This window comes from Vanacampus margaritifer, chromosome 3 (assembly GCF_051991255.1).
Source record: "Vanacampus margaritifer isolate UIUO_Vmar chromosome 3, RoL_Vmar_1.0, whole genome shotgun sequence".
NCBI classification, from domain to species: domain Eukaryota; kingdom Metazoa; phylum Chordata; class Actinopteri; order Syngnathiformes; family Syngnathidae; genus Vanacampus; species Vanacampus margaritifer.
The window spans coordinates 18,360,655-18,380,216 of record NC_135434.1 but is presented as its reverse complement, the minus strand read 5'-3'; the positions used below and the strand labels follow the sequence as shown (position 1 = coordinate 18,380,216).

At 39.4% G+C, this 19,562-nt stretch overlaps 3 protein-coding genes across 7 annotated transcripts; 1 reads left to right on the top strand and 2 right to left on the bottom strand.

Moving 5' to 3' along the window:
* Window positions 1-3,231: 3,231 nt before the first annotated feature.
* Window positions 3,232-11,981, bottom strand: syn1 (synapsin I). Of its 2 annotated transcripts, none has more exons than XM_077562442.1 (14): window positions 11,740-11,981; window positions 11,056-11,433; window positions 9,823-9,883; window positions 9,387-9,478; window positions 9,139-9,295; window positions 8,958-9,047; window positions 8,801-8,863; window positions 8,593-8,735; window positions 8,444-8,518; window positions 8,251-8,353; window positions 8,012-8,152; window positions 7,552-7,621; window positions 5,820-6,258; window positions 3,232-3,689 (listed from the first exon to the last, which is right to left on the bottom strand). In XM_077562442.1, the coding sequence occupies exons 2-14, from the start codon at window positions 11,421-11,423 to the stop codon at window positions 3,554-3,556; spliced, it is 1,938 nt and encodes a 645-aa protein (XP_077418568.1). In that variant the 5' UTR covers window positions 11,424-11,433; window positions 11,740-11,981; the 3' UTR covers window positions 3,232-3,553. The 2 variants fall into 2 exon arrangements, with proteins under 2 accessions (XP_077418568.1, XP_077418567.1); XM_077562441.1 differs by having other exon boundaries at window positions 3,570-3,651.
* Window positions 11,982-13,601: 1,620 nt separating this feature from the next.
* Window positions 13,602-17,429, bottom strand: unga (uracil DNA glycosylase a). The gene is made up of 7 exons (XM_077561390.1): window positions 17,219-17,429; window positions 16,700-16,894; window positions 15,338-15,433; window positions 14,571-14,668; window positions 14,373-14,461; window positions 14,117-14,295; window positions 13,602-14,045 (listed from the first exon to the last, which is right to left on the bottom strand). Exons 1-7 carry the CDS (start codon window positions 17,315-17,317, stop codon window positions 13,905-13,907), a joined length of 897 nt encoding a protein of 298 aa, XP_077417516.1. The 5' UTR covers window positions 17,318-17,429; the 3' UTR covers window positions 13,602-13,904.
* Window positions 16,723-19,388, top strand: alkbh2 (alkB homolog 2, alpha-ketoglutarate dependent dioxygenase). 4 transcript variants are annotated; one of them, XM_077561394.1, is made up of 4 exons: window positions 16,723-16,932; window positions 18,450-18,720; window positions 18,800-18,998; window positions 19,065-19,388. In XM_077561394.1, exons 2-4 carry the CDS (start codon window positions 18,474-18,476, stop codon window positions 19,369-19,371), a joined length of 753 nt encoding a protein of 250 aa, XP_077417520.1. In that variant the 5' UTR covers window positions 16,723-16,932; window positions 18,450-18,473; the 3' UTR covers window positions 19,372-19,388. The 4 variants fall into 4 exon arrangements, with proteins under 4 accessions (XP_077417520.1, XP_077417519.1, XP_077417518.1 ...); XM_077561393.1 differs by lacking the exon at window positions 16,723-16,932 and adding an exon at window positions 17,072-17,332; XM_077561392.1 differs by lacking the exon at window positions 16,723-16,932 and adding an exon at window positions 17,449-17,663.
* The last annotated feature ends 174 nt before the right edge of the window (window positions 19,389-19,562 follow it).

Here is a 19,562-nt window from a genome sequence, read left to right as displayed (position 1 = left end):
GAGTTTGAGTTAAAGCGGTTGGATGTGGTTGCTTTCAGGGCCGTTGTGTGCTTAGCTTAACTAAACTTAAATGAGTGAAACCACACAAGCATCCATTTTCTATATCACTTTCCCCTCAGTATTCTCCAGCTGACATCAGGCAAAAGGTGGAGCAAATAGAAACAACCTAAGGACAATTTACAGTATCATTTTTATAATTTCAGGAGGAAGCTGGAGCTGCGCTTAAAACTTATAAAGTTTCTGTCAATAGTGTTGCAATGAATCATGATAAGTGTGCTACATTTTTTTATAAAATCAAGCAGTGCTTTCTCACAAGACCCTCATTGATCCATACTGGGCGCCCATACAATGAATGTATTCACAAATTCATAGGGAGAGTTGTTACATTCCTGCTTCTTAAACAGTGTACAGAATAAACTTTTAACAATGCAATACTGTATTTGTCACTTTGTCACTGTTTTCAAAGCGCGTGGCTAATATGCAACAGCTCATGCAAATGTCAAGCAATGAATAATAAAAAATGTTCCAATGCTCTTAGTCCTATGAATTATGTATATAGTAACTTGTTCTTGTCAGTTGCAGGCAAGGGAGGCAAAAATGCAGACTTACGCCACCTTGTGGTCAGATACCTACAAATTGATTTACTTCATTTAGTACAGCGCACTTGTAATAAAGATTAGGCTACATGAAAGGAGATCGATACAGAATAAAGCAATAATAATAATAATAATAATAATAATAATAAATGAATATATCATTTATTATGATTTCTTTAATAAAAAATAAATGCAAAAAAAAAATCTGATAACCAGCTGGTAGTAAATAAAATGTTTTTCTGTATACTACAGAAATACTCTTAGTTTAGTTGTTTATCGACTTTATTGGGCATGTGCATATTTCAATAACATTCATTTGCACATCATACAATACAAACATTGCATATCACATCAATTTACATATACTTTTATAATCCAACATGATTTACATTACATATTTTCACTTTGTATAAGCCAGCACCGTCGCAATTTTTTTTTCATTTACATTTATGATTTATTTATTTTTTATGTGGCAGGCATCGATCGACAATTCCATTTTCCACGCACATCTACAATGATTGTATCTTTCCACACTGAATAAACAATGCATAAACAAAGCAAATAAATTACATTCACAGTCAAATAGAGCATTCATAAATTAAATTGTCTCAAAACAAATAATGACTGCTGTGTCACAGGTCAATAACAAATAGTAAAACAATATATAACAATATTTAACAACATGACAGTCACAGTTACATATTGTCCTAAAAAAATAAATAAATAAAAATCTGACATGCACACTGGAGAGTCACTCCAAAGTTCTGAAGCCTTGAATCACAAGCCAATGCATTAACTCACAAGCACCATATTGCCTCATGAAAGAGAATAAACACTTTTAAAATCATCTAGAGACAACTGCACAATTTATTCATTCAATAATAATAATTAAAAAAAAGAGTTTCAGAAACACACATAATACCAACAAGCACATATAGCAGCAGAGGAATGAAGGCGACAATCTGCATTAGTCAATTTCTGTGCAACACAACAATCCATTTGTTTTGACCAGTTACAGAACATTCACACGCTTATGGACCACAGAGCACAAGGGGTCGCTGTAGCTACAACACACAACGACAGCTGCATGAGGAATCTATTTTGTCATCAGGACTCATTTATACTTTGGGTTTTCTCTAAAAAGCATGATATTGCCATATTAGATACACATTCAAGTGGGAATAATTCCCCCTGGAAGACATTTTAGTGGCTAGAAAATGATGAGTGAAGAGTTTGTCAGGATGTAAATGTGCACTTCTGACCGAAGTTGAGGTTGTCAGTGCAGAGGAGAAACAACCACTGGATATCACCACACGTGCTTTATCAACTACAAATCTAGACCTTACCGCTGACGATCCTATATTAGGAAAGTATGTTTTTATTTTACAGGTAGACCAAACATGTATGAATGTCCTTGGCTTAGTATTTTGTCTGCTCACACACAGGCAACCATTCGCCAGGTGCATCATTTTTTATTTTTTAACCATACATTTCTACTTTACATTGCTTTAAATTGAGTGGATGTGCGAAAATTATATGTGAATAATATTTTTGCTAACTGCACTTTCTGTGCTGCAGCCAAGTGCATTGTTCTGTTTTTGTAAGCCAAAGCCAAGTTGTTGCTTTGTCAAACGTTACAGTAGTTGACTAAAACCTGAAAATATAGATCATATATCAGTTAGTTTGACTAATTTCAAGTATAATTATGTGCAGTATAATTATGTGCAAATGCATTGTAAATAAGAAAAACACTCCTTAGTGCCTCATTTGAACGCATGCTTTCCCCCTCATCATTGGTCAACAATCACATGAATGGAAGACTCACAAAAACACATCACAATCAAGTGGACATCCTTGAGAAAGCTCCATTTGATCGGACGCTTTTTTAGCTTTTGTTTTTGTGTAAGTGGGAAAAAAATGGAAGAAAGCAGGGACAACACACTCACAAGATCTACAAGGCTAACTTGGCCAGGCTAATTTCAACTAGCTGAAATACATGACAACACATTTACAAGCACCAATGGGCCTGAAAGGAAAATGCAACCATTTCTCCCTGTTGACATGCATCTAAAACATCACACCATTAGTGTCCAACAACTCAAATACGGGACTTTCTAAAGTCGACAGGATGTGTGCAACTATGAGAGTAATTGATTTTGTTGGTCGGTACATGAAAATAAGACTGAACTTAAGAGGTGTGATGCCAATAAATAAATGGAAGCAGTATTTTTGCTGCCATTCTTGTTTGTGTGTGCTCATGCATATACAAGCTTTTGCGTAGTGTATGTCGAATGATTTAAGACTGTAGCTTTGGCAGGAATGTTTCAGACTTAAGTGCCTTAAAAGGGAAGTCAACTCCCCCCAAAAAATCTTGACAATTATATGTTCTATGCAACCTCACTGGTCTAAATATGGTCTTCTGGTTAATATTGTGTTAGTGGAATATGAGTTAAGCAGCAAAATCTACACGTTTTTATCCATCTCAAGCGGCCATTTTGCCACTTGCTGTCGACTGAAGATGACATCAGTGTTGCTCAGGGCTCAAGTAAAGGACCAATCACAGCTCACCTGTTTGCTGACAATGAGCTGTGATTGGTCGTTGCCTGAGCCCTGAGCAACTGTGATGTCATCTTCAGTCGACAGCAAGTGGCAAAATGGCCGCCCCCTGAGATAGATAAATATGGCTGAATTTTGCTTCATAACTCTTATTCCACAAACGAAATATTAATCAGAATGTCATGTTTAGATTAGTGAAGTCACATATAACATATTATTGTCAAGATATGTTGAAGGTTGATGTTTTGTGTTCTTCGTTCATTTTGGAATAGGCGCTCTTCAGCAACTATGTACATTTCAATATCATGGTAGTAGAAGGAATCAGTCTTTCTGTGTGCCAGGCCCGTTTTCTTTCAGTGGGAGTGGGGGATGATGACGATGGTAATGATGACGATGGCGTCTCAGTCTGAGAAGAGACTGGCAAAAGATTTGCGTAGATTGCGAATGGTTTCAGCCTTCACCTCATCCTGGCTAAGGCTGGCTCGTGGCGTTGGGGTTTCTGGAATGTTGAAGGTATTGGTAAGAGACTGGGATTTGCTATAAAGAGAGGAAATGGCAATAGAGGAGAGGAAGAGGCTATTAACGTCATGCAGCAAACCCATGGGATGAAAAGACTGGACCATGGTGAGAAAGAAGAGAAAGAGAGGACGAACTGACCCGTGACATTCCAGAAGTGCATTCACTGTCAGCGTATCATATATTAGGGTATGCTTGAAAGTGATAAAAAAAATAATAATAATAATAATAATAATAATAAATGAATGATGTTACTAGATACTATGTGATGCTCGGTGGATACAAATGCCATTCATGTTATTTATTACCCAATCAAAGAGTTCCCTTTATTTTATTTTTTTTCATGGTAATCAATCAGGATTTATGCAAGTCATCTCCAACTTCACTAATTACACTGGTCTGCATCAAAAAATAAATAACATTGACATACAGTAAATATTTTCTAGATCAGTTTTCCCCGTACTAAAGACAGTGGTACCATTCAGTTTGCCCCATATGCTCCTGTTTTTTCTCAACACACTATGTGCTTATATTTAAAAAAAAAAAAAAAAAACATTTTGGTAGGCTAGCAGGTAGCGCATTGGCCCAGCCACGCAGCTTAAAGAGAACATATGTATTTTGCATTTTGTACTTTGTATGTTGAATGTATGCCATTCTAAATGTGTTCTGTAATTTTATTCATTGGGGACTACAAATGAAAATTTGCATAGTGATAAATCTGGTGCAGCCATCTTTTAATGCTACTGCACATTGTCCTTTAAATAAACTAAAATAAAAAATAAAAAATAAAAACAACATTGCATAATAATAATTTTTAAGCTATGTTCCAAGAACAATACCTGAACTGCCAAGGGATTCATAGAACATGTTGTATATATTAGACAGCTCTAACGGGAAATTTCACCTCACTTTGATGCAAGGATGTTTGTAGGTTTTTTTTAATCACTTTTCCTCAAAGCCAGTAACGTGAAACAGGTGAACGCTCATCAGTAGCTTTCAAGGACTAGGTAAAGGTAAGCTTATCCTCTACTGGTTGTAGCCTCAACATGAGTCAACATACTGTAACTCAGCATACAATTTGTTATATGCAGCCAAGACTGGCTGAGGTTCAGTTGGTAGTTTAAGCCTAAAGGCATATTTTAGGGGGAAAGCATTCGTACTTTAAATTACTCGCCTGGCATTACCTTTTTTCCAGCTTTGTTTTAACAAAATATAATCAGGCATTATGATGAATTATTATTATTATTATTATTATTGTTATTATTATTATTATTATTATTATTATTATTATTATTATTATTATTATTATTATTATTATTTTATTAGATTTTTAAAAAGTCAAATTGCCCCCAAAAATACGGGAGCATACAGAAACAAACTAATGAGATATTCGGATTTTGCATCCGAAAGTGCCCTAGAGAATCTTGTTGGCTACTTTGTTTATGCATTTAAAAAAAAAAAATGCAGAACAGTGTTATGCCTCACTTCACAATATTCCATCCATCCATTGGAGCCTATCCTAGCTGACTTCAGGCGAGAGGCAGAGAACACCCGGGACAAACAAGCAGGGCGGACAAGTTACAAACATGCTTGTTTTTGGAGTGTTGGGGGAAATACCTCAAATAAAAACATGCAAACACGATGGAGTACATGCAAACTCCACAAAGAAAGGTCAGACCCGGAACTGGATCCCCCAACCACCGTATTGAGAGGAAGATGTGCTAACCAGTCGGCTACTGTGTCACTCGTCACAATATTGAACAACAAAAATGTACTATTTTACACTGTGGAAAAGACCAATTTTAGAAATCATTTGTTTAGTTGTTTTTTGTGTTTTATTGTAGCACCAATTTTTTTATTATTATTGTTTTATATACAACCAGGCATCACCTTCAGCAAGTAGTCGTTTGATGCGTCATGATCACTGAAATGTAACATTTTTGAATTGTTGACAAGATTCATGCATATTCCAGTGAATCATAACAAACTGAAAATATATATCTCATGCACATAACGCAAAAAGTAAGATGCAAGGTTCACATCATTAAAAATGAGAGAGAACTGTTAGAAAATGATTGGTCATATACAGTACACTTGTTTTAGCCAACCATAAATGATTGTTAATGTGATGTCCAGACTACACCTACTTACTTCAATTGTGGGGAACCGCCCACTGCCGGGTTATCCTGGCTGGGTTTTTGTGGGGGGTGGGGCTTTTGTTGCAGTGGTGGTCGTCCCCCGGGAGCTCCCTGCATGCCCTGGCCGGCCGGTCGTGGCTGCTGTGTGGTGGTCCCACCAGTGCGCCCCTGCTGGACAGCGGTTCTCTGCTGCCCCCCTTGTGATTGCTGTCTGGGCGGCTGGGCGGGTCTCTGTTGCTGAGGTTTCTGACCAGCAGCCCCTGGAGGAGGTCTTTGTGGCTGCTGGGTGGCAGACTGTTGCCTCTGAGTTTGAGGGGAGCCCCCTTGGCTTCGCTGAGGACCTGCCTGACCTGGAGGCCCTTGGTTGACCTTGGCCTGAGAACTAGGATCAGCTGAACCCGGGCTGGCTGCAGGTTGCTGGGCTTGTCCAGCTGCACCTTGTTGAGAACCACCTGATGGGAAAAGACAATCGCAATGCATTATATGGACCTCTTGAATGGAATTGGACATGAACAAAGTCCTTCAACACAGCAACGGGGGCGGATTTCAGTGTCTTGCTCAAGGACACTTCGACATGGTCACCAGGGAGTGAGGATCGAACCCATAACATCACGGATGGGAGACAACCACTCAACCACTGAGCCATGCCGATGAACAATTCCAATTAAGTTGGGATGTTGAGTAAAGCACAAATTTCAATGATTTGCACATTTAAAATGAAATATTTGAGAATATTTGCTCCCTTTGAATTTGATGGCTGCAACACTTTCTAAAAAAGTGGGGACGAATGCTTGTTGTGTTACATCAACTTTCCTTTGAACTTAACTCAATGAAAATGGGAACTAAGAAGAATGATTATTGAAGCTTTGAAGTTGGAATTCTTTCCCATTCTTGCTCGATACTTCTTGCTTGATCTACAACTTCAGTTGATCTCAGTTGACATGTTTTCTGCTTAACAAAGCCCCAAACATTTTCAATCTGAGACAGTCTGGACTGCTGGCAGGCCATACTTGCACTATTTGAGGGGGAGGGGAGGGGATCTGGTCGGAAAATGTACTGGCTGTTCGGGAATCTCCCACAATTCTCGCTCCTAGCTATAAGTTTCATTGTTTTATTTCATTACTTTGAAATAAAGATATATTGCTAACCTTTCCAACATTTGAGGAATTTATACTTAATGTTAGTTTTTGTACTTCCATTTGGAAGAAAAATGTGTTCTCATTGTTAGATATGTGATACGAATGAATTTCTCTGAATTGGAATGAATTGAATTGTACATTGTGTAATTCAAATTCAATTTAACTTACTGTGGGGAAGAGTGGGGCCAATTTCAAATTCGTCCATTAAATTGAATTGAATTCTAAAATTCAGAATTTTGCCCAGTAAAGTTTAGTACTGCACACTAACTGAAATCAAATCGCTTCTTGTAACCATCAACAAGTTTCTTACACTTATTTGCTAGAATTTTGACTCACTCTTCTTTTGCCAACTGCTCACATTTGAGGCGTGGCTCCTCCCAATCACTCTTTTGAGTTCTCTCCACAGGTGTTATAATGGGAGTTAGATCTGGACTCACTGTCACCTACTTCCCAACTATCCATTCAATAGGGCATTTTCACACTGTTCTTATCCAGGCACACCATTTGTTGTATTTGCACATTAAATAAATACACATCTTCCAAAAGAAGCCCTATAGTTTTTGTTTATGTAGAGTAATACCACATATTTAACACTTTATTTCTTACCCTGAGGTGAGGGTCGTTGTTGAGACTGTGGAACTGTAGGTTGGGAGACAGGCTGAGGAGACACAGCTTTCTAAAATACAAACAGCAGGAAATATATGAACAACAAACTTTTTTTAAAAATGAAGATACGTGACATGTTTCCTGCTACCCTTTCTATTTTTGCATGACAGCCAATCATCATACGGCACTCAAATTTTCCACTGGCACTAAAACAACATATCCCCGAAGGAAATGCTTCAATGGAGCGAGACATGGTTGTGCAGGTAAAAGTGTATGTGACATGAAATTGCAGCCTGTGGATGGATTTGTGAGGTTAATCATGACAATATTTTAATGATCAAATTAACAATTAAGAATAATGTTTAATATATAAAATGCATCTCTTTTGACTGCAATTCAATTCTGTAATTATCTCAATATATTCATGTCCTGTAAATATTACACTTATTTTTTTGTGTACCTGTGCTGCTGTGATGCGGCCTGTGGAGGAGCTTGAAGCAGGTAAAATCATTTGGTTCATTTTCAAAACCACCAGTTCTGCAATCTGAACACGGTCCTCATCCTGCTGGTCACCGATTAGTGGCATTGAGCAGTCATCTACCTAAAAAGCAAGATGACAAATTGACAATGCATTGGAAGGCCACTTTTGGGGCCACGCACCTTGCGCGCCTTTGGTCTGACCACCCTGCCCTCGAGTACCTCTATAATGTAGTCCATTCCATCTTTGCCATGAAGAGCCTCTACAGCACAGATATCCAAACCTCCAAAGATGTTGGCACAAGTGTCTACCCACATTCTGTACCTGTAGCATCATCAAACAAAACAGTTGGTCTAAACAACGCATTGAAGAGTATGAGCAGTCATGTGCAACATATACAATGTGACATCTTACTTGTCTGACATAGCAACTTGCTCAAGCATCGATGAGCCTGTGTTGGTTTTCCAATTGCCAGAAATGGATGTTCTCCTGTTAATTGCAATAAAACCATGTGAGTGTTTGCGTTTGGTACAGATGGTTGCTTAACTGATGAATCCACTCACATGTAGGCCTTGTAATTTTCACCAATTTTCTGGATGCGGACATCGTACTTGGCATCGATAAAGGGCTCCGATGTGGCATAAGTCTTGGTCAGGGCGACAACACTGGCAATATCTTGAAAGTCATATTGGTTGTCCACTTTCACCTAGCAAGGTAGCAAGCATCCAGATGTGAAAAAGTAATGTGTTCAACTTGAAGAATCAGACATACCTTTCCCATTCCTGAGTGAGCATGGCCCATCTTGATCACTGCAGGGAACTGAGAGGTCGTTATCTAATAAAAGAGTAAATGAGTTGAAACTCATGAAGCAGAAAGCCTCCATCTTGTATTTTTGTAAGATAAAAGGATGAGCTAAGTCGTAACTTACCATTTCCTTGTGGTTTGGATAATAAACCTGGTCAATCAGTGGGAACTCCTCTGGACCCAGCAGTTTGTGTAGCCTTGACATCTGTGCAAACTAGAAAAAAAGTAAACCATTTCAACTAGATTTTTCAATATGAATCTAATTAATCAATTACAATGAGGTTTGAGAATATCAAACCACCTACCACCCATGGTTTGTCACAGAAATTGTAGACAGAGTGTAAAGAGTTAACACTTGGCAGGCCTGCATACTGTAGACCAATAACTAAGTTCCGGTGGTCTCCATTCTTGTCCATGCTGAACGCGTGCTGCCTGATCAGTACAAAGTCTGGTTTGAAGGATCTGGAATATAACATTAACAACATGTCACAAGGAGGCAAATACAGTAAATAACAGCTAATTGTAAACACCCATCGAGTAAACTTCCACTTACTTAGTAACCTTATGACCGCTCCTAATTGCATCAATGCTGACTGTGTAGCTGCCTGACGAGTCAGCCACCAGGTTGATTTCGGAAAATTCTGCCTAGAGACGACAGTGACGAGATTTACTCACAACAAACAATCTCATATAAAGGTGATATTTACATTTAAGAATTAGCAATTTCTTAGTTTCATATTTATTGTGCATTTTATAAAGTGCGATCACTTACTAATACTTGTGATTTTACTGTATACATTGAAATAAATGCATTTCACAGTTACTGATAAAGTACAGTACATCCACACAACATGATAATACCTCACAGTTGGCTCATTTTGAATGGCGTTTGGCAAAGCCTTTACATTATTACTTTGTTAAAAGACAACAAAGGTGAGCACAAAAATATCAACAATATGCGAAGTAACTGGATGTTATGTAAAACCTACCTGTTCAACTTTGATGTCATATTCACCACCATGGACCTTTCTTCCTCTGAAAACTCTCACCCTATATGTGAAACAAGGGGAGGGGTCCATTCCTTTAACTCACACAAACAATGTGATGTGATTTGCTTATATTGATTAGCAATTTCTGAGTGCTAAAAAAAAAAAAGAGGCAAAATTGTATATTTGGATGTTTTTTGTGTGTGAGAACACTGTGAGAACTTCAAATCTCCCAAAATAAGAAAATCCAATACGATTATTCAATTTCAATCAAAAGTGAGCACTGAAACTGTTGTTATGGAGTATGCAGGTTGTGACTAATAATGTGGCAATTCATTATAAAAGGAAACCAGAGATTTTGCTCCTTGATATTTGATTTTCTCATTATACCACTAGTCAGTCGGTTTTATTATCTAACCATTGTGTACGTCATGTAGTGACGAGCCACACCGACCTGATCCATCAGTTTTCTATACCGCTTTATCTAAATTAGGGTCACTCAAGGGTGCTTTCCCAGCTGACTTTGTGCAAGAAGCGGGCACCATAAGTCAATCACAGGGACATGTTTTGACATGTGGAAATATTCCAATGATATTAATTATATTTCACTGCACCTGTATGTCGCTCCTGAAACATCCTGGGAACATGTATATTTTAAGCCATGGAAAAAAATGTTCATCTACCACACAGGTGTCACGCTCAAGACCCCAGGGGCCAAATCCGACCCATCATTTCTGTTGAGGCCCGCTAATTCAAATCATGTGCGAAATCGGACTACCCGGAGAATAAGCAAGAACACATGAAGGCTGATATTTGAACCCTGAATATCAGAACTGTGAGACTAATCTTCTTGTGTTCGTTTGCAATGGATCATATTTCATCCAAACTTGCATCAATCACACTGGTATATCCTGTTTGGCTTATTTTTAACTTTTAGATAGTGAAGGTAAAAATAGAACGAAATAAGTGGCAATAACAGATTTGTTTATTACACTTCCTGGGGAAAATAGGTCAATTATCTTTAGCTCGAGGTGTCGGTGCTAACAGTGCAATGCAGCCTTTTATAATATGCATGAATATTTTCGATCATGGAAAAAACGCTGAGATACAGACAGAGACAACGGTCATGGGACACCTGCTCAATACACGCTTGATAAATCGGTGAATCGTGACCTTCTATCTGCCCACCTTGTGGCCCACATTGCAGTCTAGACGAGGCTGTGCTTCTGCTCTTACCAATCGGTCTGCTGGTCGTCAACCACCAGGAGGATCTTAGCACTGCTAGAGACCCCCGCCCGGTCGGCCGCCTCGGACAAGGTGGCTGCTGCGGCGGCCGTGGTCTGCTTGACAGCATTGGATATGGACGAGAAGAAGCCGGAGCCTCCGCCCGCAGACTGCTGCTGGCTGACGGGCTGGCGCCTCTCCGACGGCCCCGGTGACACTGCGGGGCTCGGCTGCTGCTGCTGCTGCTGCTGCTGCTGCTGTTGCTGCTGCTGTTGCTGCTGCTGAGGCGGGGGCTCGGCGCGCTGCAGGTCGCCCATGTAGCCGTTGGGCAGGTTGGACATGAAATTGCTGTCCGAGAGTCGGCGACGAAGGTAGTTCATGATGGAGATTCTGGAGTGTAAAAGACGACAAGAAAAAGACGTGTCCGCCCACTGGATGCGTCGCACAAGTTGTCAGCTCCAAAGGAATGACTATGGACTATTTTCCCACATAGAGATAAGGCGAAAATTCATTTCTGGCCAATTATCAACAATAGGTTATATAAATTTTCATTGTCATAAATCAATCTGATGCTACATTTGAGAATGGCTCGTCGTGGATTAAATTATGAGCAGTTGGATTTGATTCGACTAAGCAAAATATGGTCCGCGAGTGTCTGCATTTACTGAATGAAGCCACTTGTACGACGAAGCCTACCTGGGAGTGTATCCAAGTGATCCGCCCTAAAACGATGTTGATGACTTACAGTGTTACACAGGAGGAGCACCCTCGGTTGGTTACATGTATTATAACTGACACGCGTGTCCTCTAAGGCCGTGCATCAATTAAAAGTCCTTCCTGCTTATCACTGTCGTGCCCTGCGTCCTTCCCCTCCAGTCACAGTTTTTCCCCATTGCCCTGCGTCACCGCGGAGTATTCGAGTGAGGCTGCCGGGTGGGGTTGGGGGAGCCTGCAAGAAGGAATATGAATCAAGGTGCAAAGGTTTGGACGGTGTACTTCCGTTATTGAGATATGAATTGCAGCTTCGAATGACAAACTGACGCAGTCGGCGCAATCTTGAGTCCGTTCTGAAATAACACCATGCTCATCTACGTATCCATATGTTTAATTGATTCTATTTAGAAAAAATATAGCGCATACAATTCAGTTAATTGATGGCGCTGTTCGAATAACTTCCGGTATTCTTGAGAGTGTGTGTAACTTGACAGAGCACTATGAGCGAAGACGTGAAGTGGTGCTGAGGAGAGAGCCACAAAAAGGGGCGTCGCTCTCTGTTAGACACGATGCCTCCTGTTGCCTCAACAGGCATATGGATGGTGTTGTTCCTCTTGCACGGTGCACCCATATGCAGTAGGTTCACCATTGAAGCAACGGTGGCATTTGCACTTACAGTCCCATTGTTTTCTCTCAGCAACATTATAGCTGCACAATATGAGTAAAACAAGAGCCTTAGCAAAGATAATTTTAAGATTTAATGTACAGTGTTAGAACTCCACTGCATCACTGAGAAATGTTTTAATTTGGGGGTGTCAGGCGATTACAATTTTTCATCAGAATTCATCGCATGACTTAAATAGTTGACTAGTTGAATGTACAATATAATGTGGCCTACAATAAAAACAAATCAAAGTTTTTATACTGTTAACATAAAAGTGGGTAAAATGTTAAACTAATAGAAATATGGCTGCATCTTTTAATCAATGATACAGTAATTTCATAATTCATAAAATTTGAGTTAAAATTAAAAAGATGTACTGTAAAAAAATTGCGTTGGTAATTTTTCTGCCACTAGATGGCATAATTGCATTTGTAAGACGTTGGTGACAGCTCATGCATTTTTCTTTTCATATTAAGAGTGATCTCAACTTTAACATGAAGTAACTTGTGAAATTCTGCACATTTTTAAAATTGTAAAAAAAAATTAAATAAAATTGACCCCAGTATTCACTAATATATGCATTACATTTATTACTGCAAAATTTTGACGTGGACGTGTCTGCTGCATTGCGACTGGAATTCCCCCAGTACAGGCTTTCCAAGTAAGGGGCGGTCATTAACCGCACATTTAAAAAATGAATGGCATTAAAAGACCTTTAAATTAATACACTAATTTTGACACCTTTTGTTTTAGTACATTCCAATACAAAAATGTACTATACAAAAGCACTGCAGCAGTATAACATTTTTATTTATTTACAATAGATGACGTTAAGTTTCATCCCTCTAAACACAACAAATTTGAAGTTAGCAGTCGTATAATTTATTTTCATTCCATGATTCACACATGAATTAAATTTTATAATAATGTTGCATCAAGTCAAATTCAATTATATATTTTAAACGCAAAATTTCATGTTGACAAAATGTTGAATTTGATTGACCACTAATCTTCATACGTAGCGAAAAATTCTTAACCATATTCAGCATAGATTAAAAAAAATAAAAAATTGCCAGGTAGATATGTGCAGAGGAGTTATCAGTGCAATCAAGTACTTGTGAGTAAACATCACCTCACCACTTTTTCAATGTGACAACTGAGCCAGACAGGTTTTCAAACATTCGAGGTAGTAACATTTTTAATGTTTTTAACAGTAAAGGGGGGTGGGGGGTGCACACATTTTATGTGCAACACTAAAACTCAAAACACAACATGCATCACAACAAAAGGTGATAAAGTAACTTGGCACAAAGTATAACCGCGTTTCTAGTGAAAATATATTGTAATCTGCAGATAACTGAAAATTACAACAAGCTTATTAAGATAATGTTATCTACAGGTAAATGAAAATGTAGACAAGCTTATTAAGGAGTCTGTAGGCACACAACTTGGTACAACAAAAAAGCAAACTATTGCAATAGATTTAAAGTGCCTTCCAGTCAACAGGTAACTTTCCAGATTTCTCCAGCAGCTCATTAGCCTTTGAAAAATGTTTGCAGCCAAAGAATCCACGATGAGACGACAGGGGAGAAGGATGCACCGCCTGCAGGATGTGGTGACGTTTCTACAAATCCAAGCAATATTTTTTATTTTTTATCAAGCACTGAAGTACTCAAAGTAACAATGTGGACTCACTCGATCAATTGTGGCTCCCTTCTTCTGAGCGTAGGCCCCCCAAAGAATGAAGACGAGGCCTTCCAGGTTATTGCTCAGCCACTGCACCACTGCGTCGGTGAACGTCTCCCAGCCCTTGTCTTTGTGAGAGTTGGCCTGGTGCGCTCGCACGGTCAACACAGCATTGAGCAACAACACACCTGTCAGGTCGCAGGAGACTCGTTTGCCATGTTGTGTGGTGAACACAGTTCAGCCAACTATATTCCTCGAAACCAACCTTGTTTTGCCCAGCCACTTAGATCTCCATGCCTAGGATGCTGGAAGCCTTCAATGTCATTCACCAGTTCTTTGTACATGTTCTCCAAACTGAAAATGGATTGAAAACATAAAAAAATTAATTAAAAAAAAGGCAAACACAATGACAAACAAAACGTTTAACGGTGAGGTCAACAGAATGCTTTCAAATTTAGATGACCTGGGAGGGGGAGGCACTGGTCTTTTGACACTGAAACACAATCCGTGGGCTTGGTTAGGACCATGATACGGGTCCTGACCGAGGATCACCACTTTAACCTGGAGGTAGACAACAAAGGAAAGTCTCGTGAGGTGACATCAGGACAAAACTAACTGAACAGGTTTGTTCTCCAGTTCAGTCATTAATTAAATAGTTTCTTTCTTGTCATCATTTTGAAAAACTTAAAGCTGACTATTTTATTCCGTGTTGAAATTGGCTTTGCTGGCATCGACAAAATTAACCTCCACTTCTGCTTTAGTCACCATGCGATCAACATGAGCATTGATTCTGCTGTTTTTTGGGTTTTTTTTGCCCACGATACTGTACAAAAACCACACGTGACCACTAAATAACAAAGGTCAAAGATTGCATCGACATGACAGCAATTGACATAATCAGTTTAGCTTCTATTAGCATAAATTTCGATTAAATTTAACTGTGCAGTATTGAAGTGACGGCGGCTGAAATTGATACTTTTTTCCTGTGAATTTTCTCTTCCTTTGGCTTTTTATTTTGTAAAACTTACTTAAAATGAACTTAGCCTCAGCATGGGGCGTTAAAAGAAAATCTGATAGTGTTTTGTTGGTTTCATGTTTACAGCGGTTAACTTTGTTTAACACCTGTTGCTATTAAGAAATGGAAAGGTAGTCATCGTTATTATTATGATCATAAACATCATGTATGATTAGTTGGAACAAGGTTTGGGCAAGTGCAGCAATAGGACTCACATCTCGAACTTCACACAACTGCGTCCAGGTGAAGACATGGTCAGCGGGTGGGTACACAGTGTGAAGTTTCCTCTCTTCGTTAACAAACTGCATCAACTGTGGAAGTGAAACGGGTGCGTCATTAGACTGCAAGATTGATGCATTATTTACTCTAGCACAGGTTTTCTTAAAATTTTCCGGTCCACAGAGACATTTTTTTAAGAAAGCCTTCAAAATGCACGGACATGCCAACAAGTTTGTTTCTTCTTCCCGGATCCGGACTGCAAATGCACAAAAAGATAGAATAGTCCATTTCATGTTATGGGAGTCGGGATCAGTCAAAAATATTATGATCGTAACAGTTCATGATAGAGGGCATTAAGGTATGTTTGTAAGAAAATGAATTAAGATAAAAAAAACAATAATCACATTAAATCAAAGAAAATTTTATTAATTCGTTTTTATGAGGCATTTTGGGGTTCCACGGAATCTCAAAGCTAAGTCCTGTACTGTCTGAATCACCTCACAAATTAGCTGTCGTTATACTGCAACACGTAAATATTAAATACATTATCTTAATTGTGGAAAATTAAATAAATATTTAGTACATATTAAAAGTGCCTTTAACATTATATTGGGGAAACAGAACAGGCACTTGTCAATACAAACCTTCTCAACTTCCTCAACCCAGTTAGTTATACAACCTGACACAAGCTCAACTTTTCGCTCCCGGACTTCTCATTTCACCCTTTTACTGTATTTGAAAAGGAAATACACAAATTCAGCAAAAAAAAAAAGAAGTTATGAAATAATGTAAGTTATTAGATTAAAAAAGAAAATCAATATAAAGTACAGGCAAATAAATATTTAAAGTTACTAATTTAAAGTATGTCAAATTAGGCTACAAAATTGTGGGGAAAAAATACTTCCTCCTGTCAGACGCTGTGCCTGTCTGCTGAATGCACTGAAAACACAACCTGCTTAACGTCAGCCACAACAACATTCGTACAGTATGTGCTCAAATATCTGTAGTGTAGGGTGAATAATGTGTGTTGCTGTGTTGAATAAACATTTAAGGCTTTGCTGAAACAAACTAACTAGCAAACATTACATTTTGACATCATGGGGGGGCCGCAAAAGTATCATCCTGTGGGCCAAAAATGGCCCCCAGGCTGAGCGTTTAAACCCCTGCATTAAAGGTTTTCGATTATTATTATTTTTTTGAAACTCCATGATGCATTTGAGTGTGTTTAGAAAAGCACTTTAAAAAAAAATTTAAACGACACATTGCCACATTACTTTCTGCACCCCTACATTAGGCTCGTGGGCCCCAGCCCCGTGTTTGATAATTACTGTTCAAGTGGTCAAAAGTGGCCCACTCACCTGTTTGAAATAAGGCTTCCCAAACTCAGCAGCAAGTGCCTTTCGCCAGCTCTCCCCAAACCCGGGAGGAGTCTGCCCGGAAGAGGGCTTCTCCAATGCCGCCTTCTTGTTAGGGGTGATCATGTCCAGTTGCTCCTGAGGAACCGACCGGGGGCTGGAGGGCTCCGGCTCAACCGCCGAAGACTTGCGCTTCCTCTGCATGGTTGGAGTGAATTGTGCAACACACAAAGCAGGTGATACGTGTACAGGGAAGGAAACTACCTGGCAAACCAGTCGACTGCGCATTGCAATCATGTTTGCGGTTTGTAAATGAACAATCCAAAACAGAGTGGTGCTTTTGAATGCAGCTTGTTGTCGCTGCTGCTTAAAAGAGCTCGTTCAAACACGCGTCGCTGAAGCTCGTTAGTTGCAAATAAGAAATCTATGAGTTGCGTTAAAAATAATAATAATAATAATAAATCACCACCGGGAATGGCTCGTAATGCGTGCTCCAAAAATGACTAGCAAACTAAGGCTCACCGAGTCTTTAGCATCCTGCTCCGCTTCATTAAAACCTGTGCAAGACTTCTTTTTGGAGACCGGCGAGAAAAATGAATTGATAGTTTTCTGCCTAAACATGTTCTTCCTTCGGTGGTAAGTGCTCGAGCATTAGCAGTGGAAAGAAACGTGGTGGCAGACAGCAGACCTTTCTGAGTAAAAAACAACAACAATTTCGCGCCAACATTTAAGTGACGTAACAGCGTTATGATAATGAGCTGTGAGGTGTTCAGGACCCGCTGGTGTTTTTGTAACTTTTAGACTATAATGTTCTTTTAACGCTGCTCGTGTTGTTTGGTGGCTTTTTACAACATGCATGGCAGCTTTCGTTGAGGCAGGGGGTCTCAATCTTATTGTCATCGCTGGCCACATCGTATGAGTGCCCTTAGGGTAACCGTTGTAACGGTAAAAACGACTTCACTTACGGGTACGTAGCTTTTTGGTATGGTAACAAAATGTCAAAACAAACGGTTAGTCTTTTATCTGAACAGGAACAGATTGAATGCAATCTAAAATGAAATATTAACAGCCACAATATTTATTTTCTTTTCTTAGCTAAGTGTAACAATACCCTTTGCTTTCTTTTTATTAAATAAACAATTAAGCAGACGAGTGCCACAGTGACAGCTGCAGAAGTATTGATTATTATATAATGCTATAAAACTAATGGCATTTGTGTTTGCTTTGATACCATCCAGAGAGCTTGGTAGTCCCGCTTGCATTTGTACTTTTGTAGCTATATTTAAAAAATAAATATGGCCAAATGTCTGCTAGTCAGAAGCTGTGCTGCACTGTTTTTGTAAATATATTCTGCACAAGGCTCCAATGCAGGTCAAATACTCTTCTAATCTGTGGCCGAATATGATTGCAGTTTGTGTGGGAACACACATAATCACTGCAGTATGATTTAGCCAGCATTTGTTCATTGACGTTTTCAGTTTTTAATCGAGGTTAAGGGAAAAACTGTGTCAAGCTTTCGCAGGGCACGCAAAATTGTGTTTGATTGCCTTGAGTTTGACATGTGCTGTTGATTCAAATTGCTCAACCTTTACAGGTTAAAGTGTATTACACTGATTTGTAAACATTTATCTTATGAATGTGTAATCCGTGATCTGAAATCAAGATGTCATTATTTTACTGGCCGACCATAACAAACCAACTCAGAACAGTCTTGTTTTTAATTGCACATCTTGTCACACATTTGTGCCTACAGATGTTGTAAATCTTCAAATGTGCAATGGAGAAGTTTGTGCGTGAACAACCATGCAGCGACGACACCGAAAGTCCATCGAAGAAGCTTAAACCAGAGGGAGTTGAAGGGAAGGAACAGGCAGTGGATGCTGAGGAAGATGACTTCTCCGATCCTGTTCCCTGGCAAAAAATAGAGTCAGAAGGTCTGGACTGTGACTATGCTTTGCTCTTCACCAAGGAGGAAGCTGACCACCTTTTCCAAAAGCTGGAGCAGGAGGTGGTCTACTTAACAGGTAAACATCTCATCTTATTATTCTAAAAGTTTGACAGGAGGTAGACGAGTGGTGGAGTGACATTGGTTTTATATTCCAGGTGAAGAAGCAAAGGTGAAAGTGTTTGGAAAGGTGTATAATATACAGAGGAAACAGGCCACATATGGAGATACAGGATTAATTTATACTTATTCCGGAGTGACACATTTAGCCTGCGCATGGACTCCCACCGTGAAATATATTCGGGATTTTGTCACCAAAATAACAGGACACACATTCAATTTTGTCCTGATCAACAGGTAGGAATTATTAACAATTACAGTACACAATTAATTTAATACTCAACTGACTGTAGTCTTCTCCAGGTACAAAGATGGGCAGGATTACATTGGTGAGCATCGAGATGACGAGAGGGAGCTGGACCCGCTCTCCCCCATAGCCTCAGTCTCGCTCGGCGCCGCCCGGGATTTCGTTTTCCGCCACAGGGATGCTCGAGGGAAACAGAGCGGCCGGCACATCGAGCCTGTCAAACTGGTGCTGGCTCACGGAAGCCTGCTCCTCATGAACTCGCCCACCAATACTTTCTGGTATCACAGCCTTCCCGTTCGAAAGAAAGTCCTCCTACCTCGCATTAACCTCACGTTTAGACGCATTCTGTCCACTAGAAAATAATAAACATCATGACCACATCCTTGACTTCTACTGTATTTAGCTATTTCAGTTGTGGATGATCATTCATAAACACAAACTCACGGCTGAGGCCAAACGTTCTGACAGTAGGCAGCACATTTCACTTCAGAAAACCTTGACAGTACATTGGGACAAAATATGTTGTGGCTTGGAAAAAAAAACATTTAGGCCTA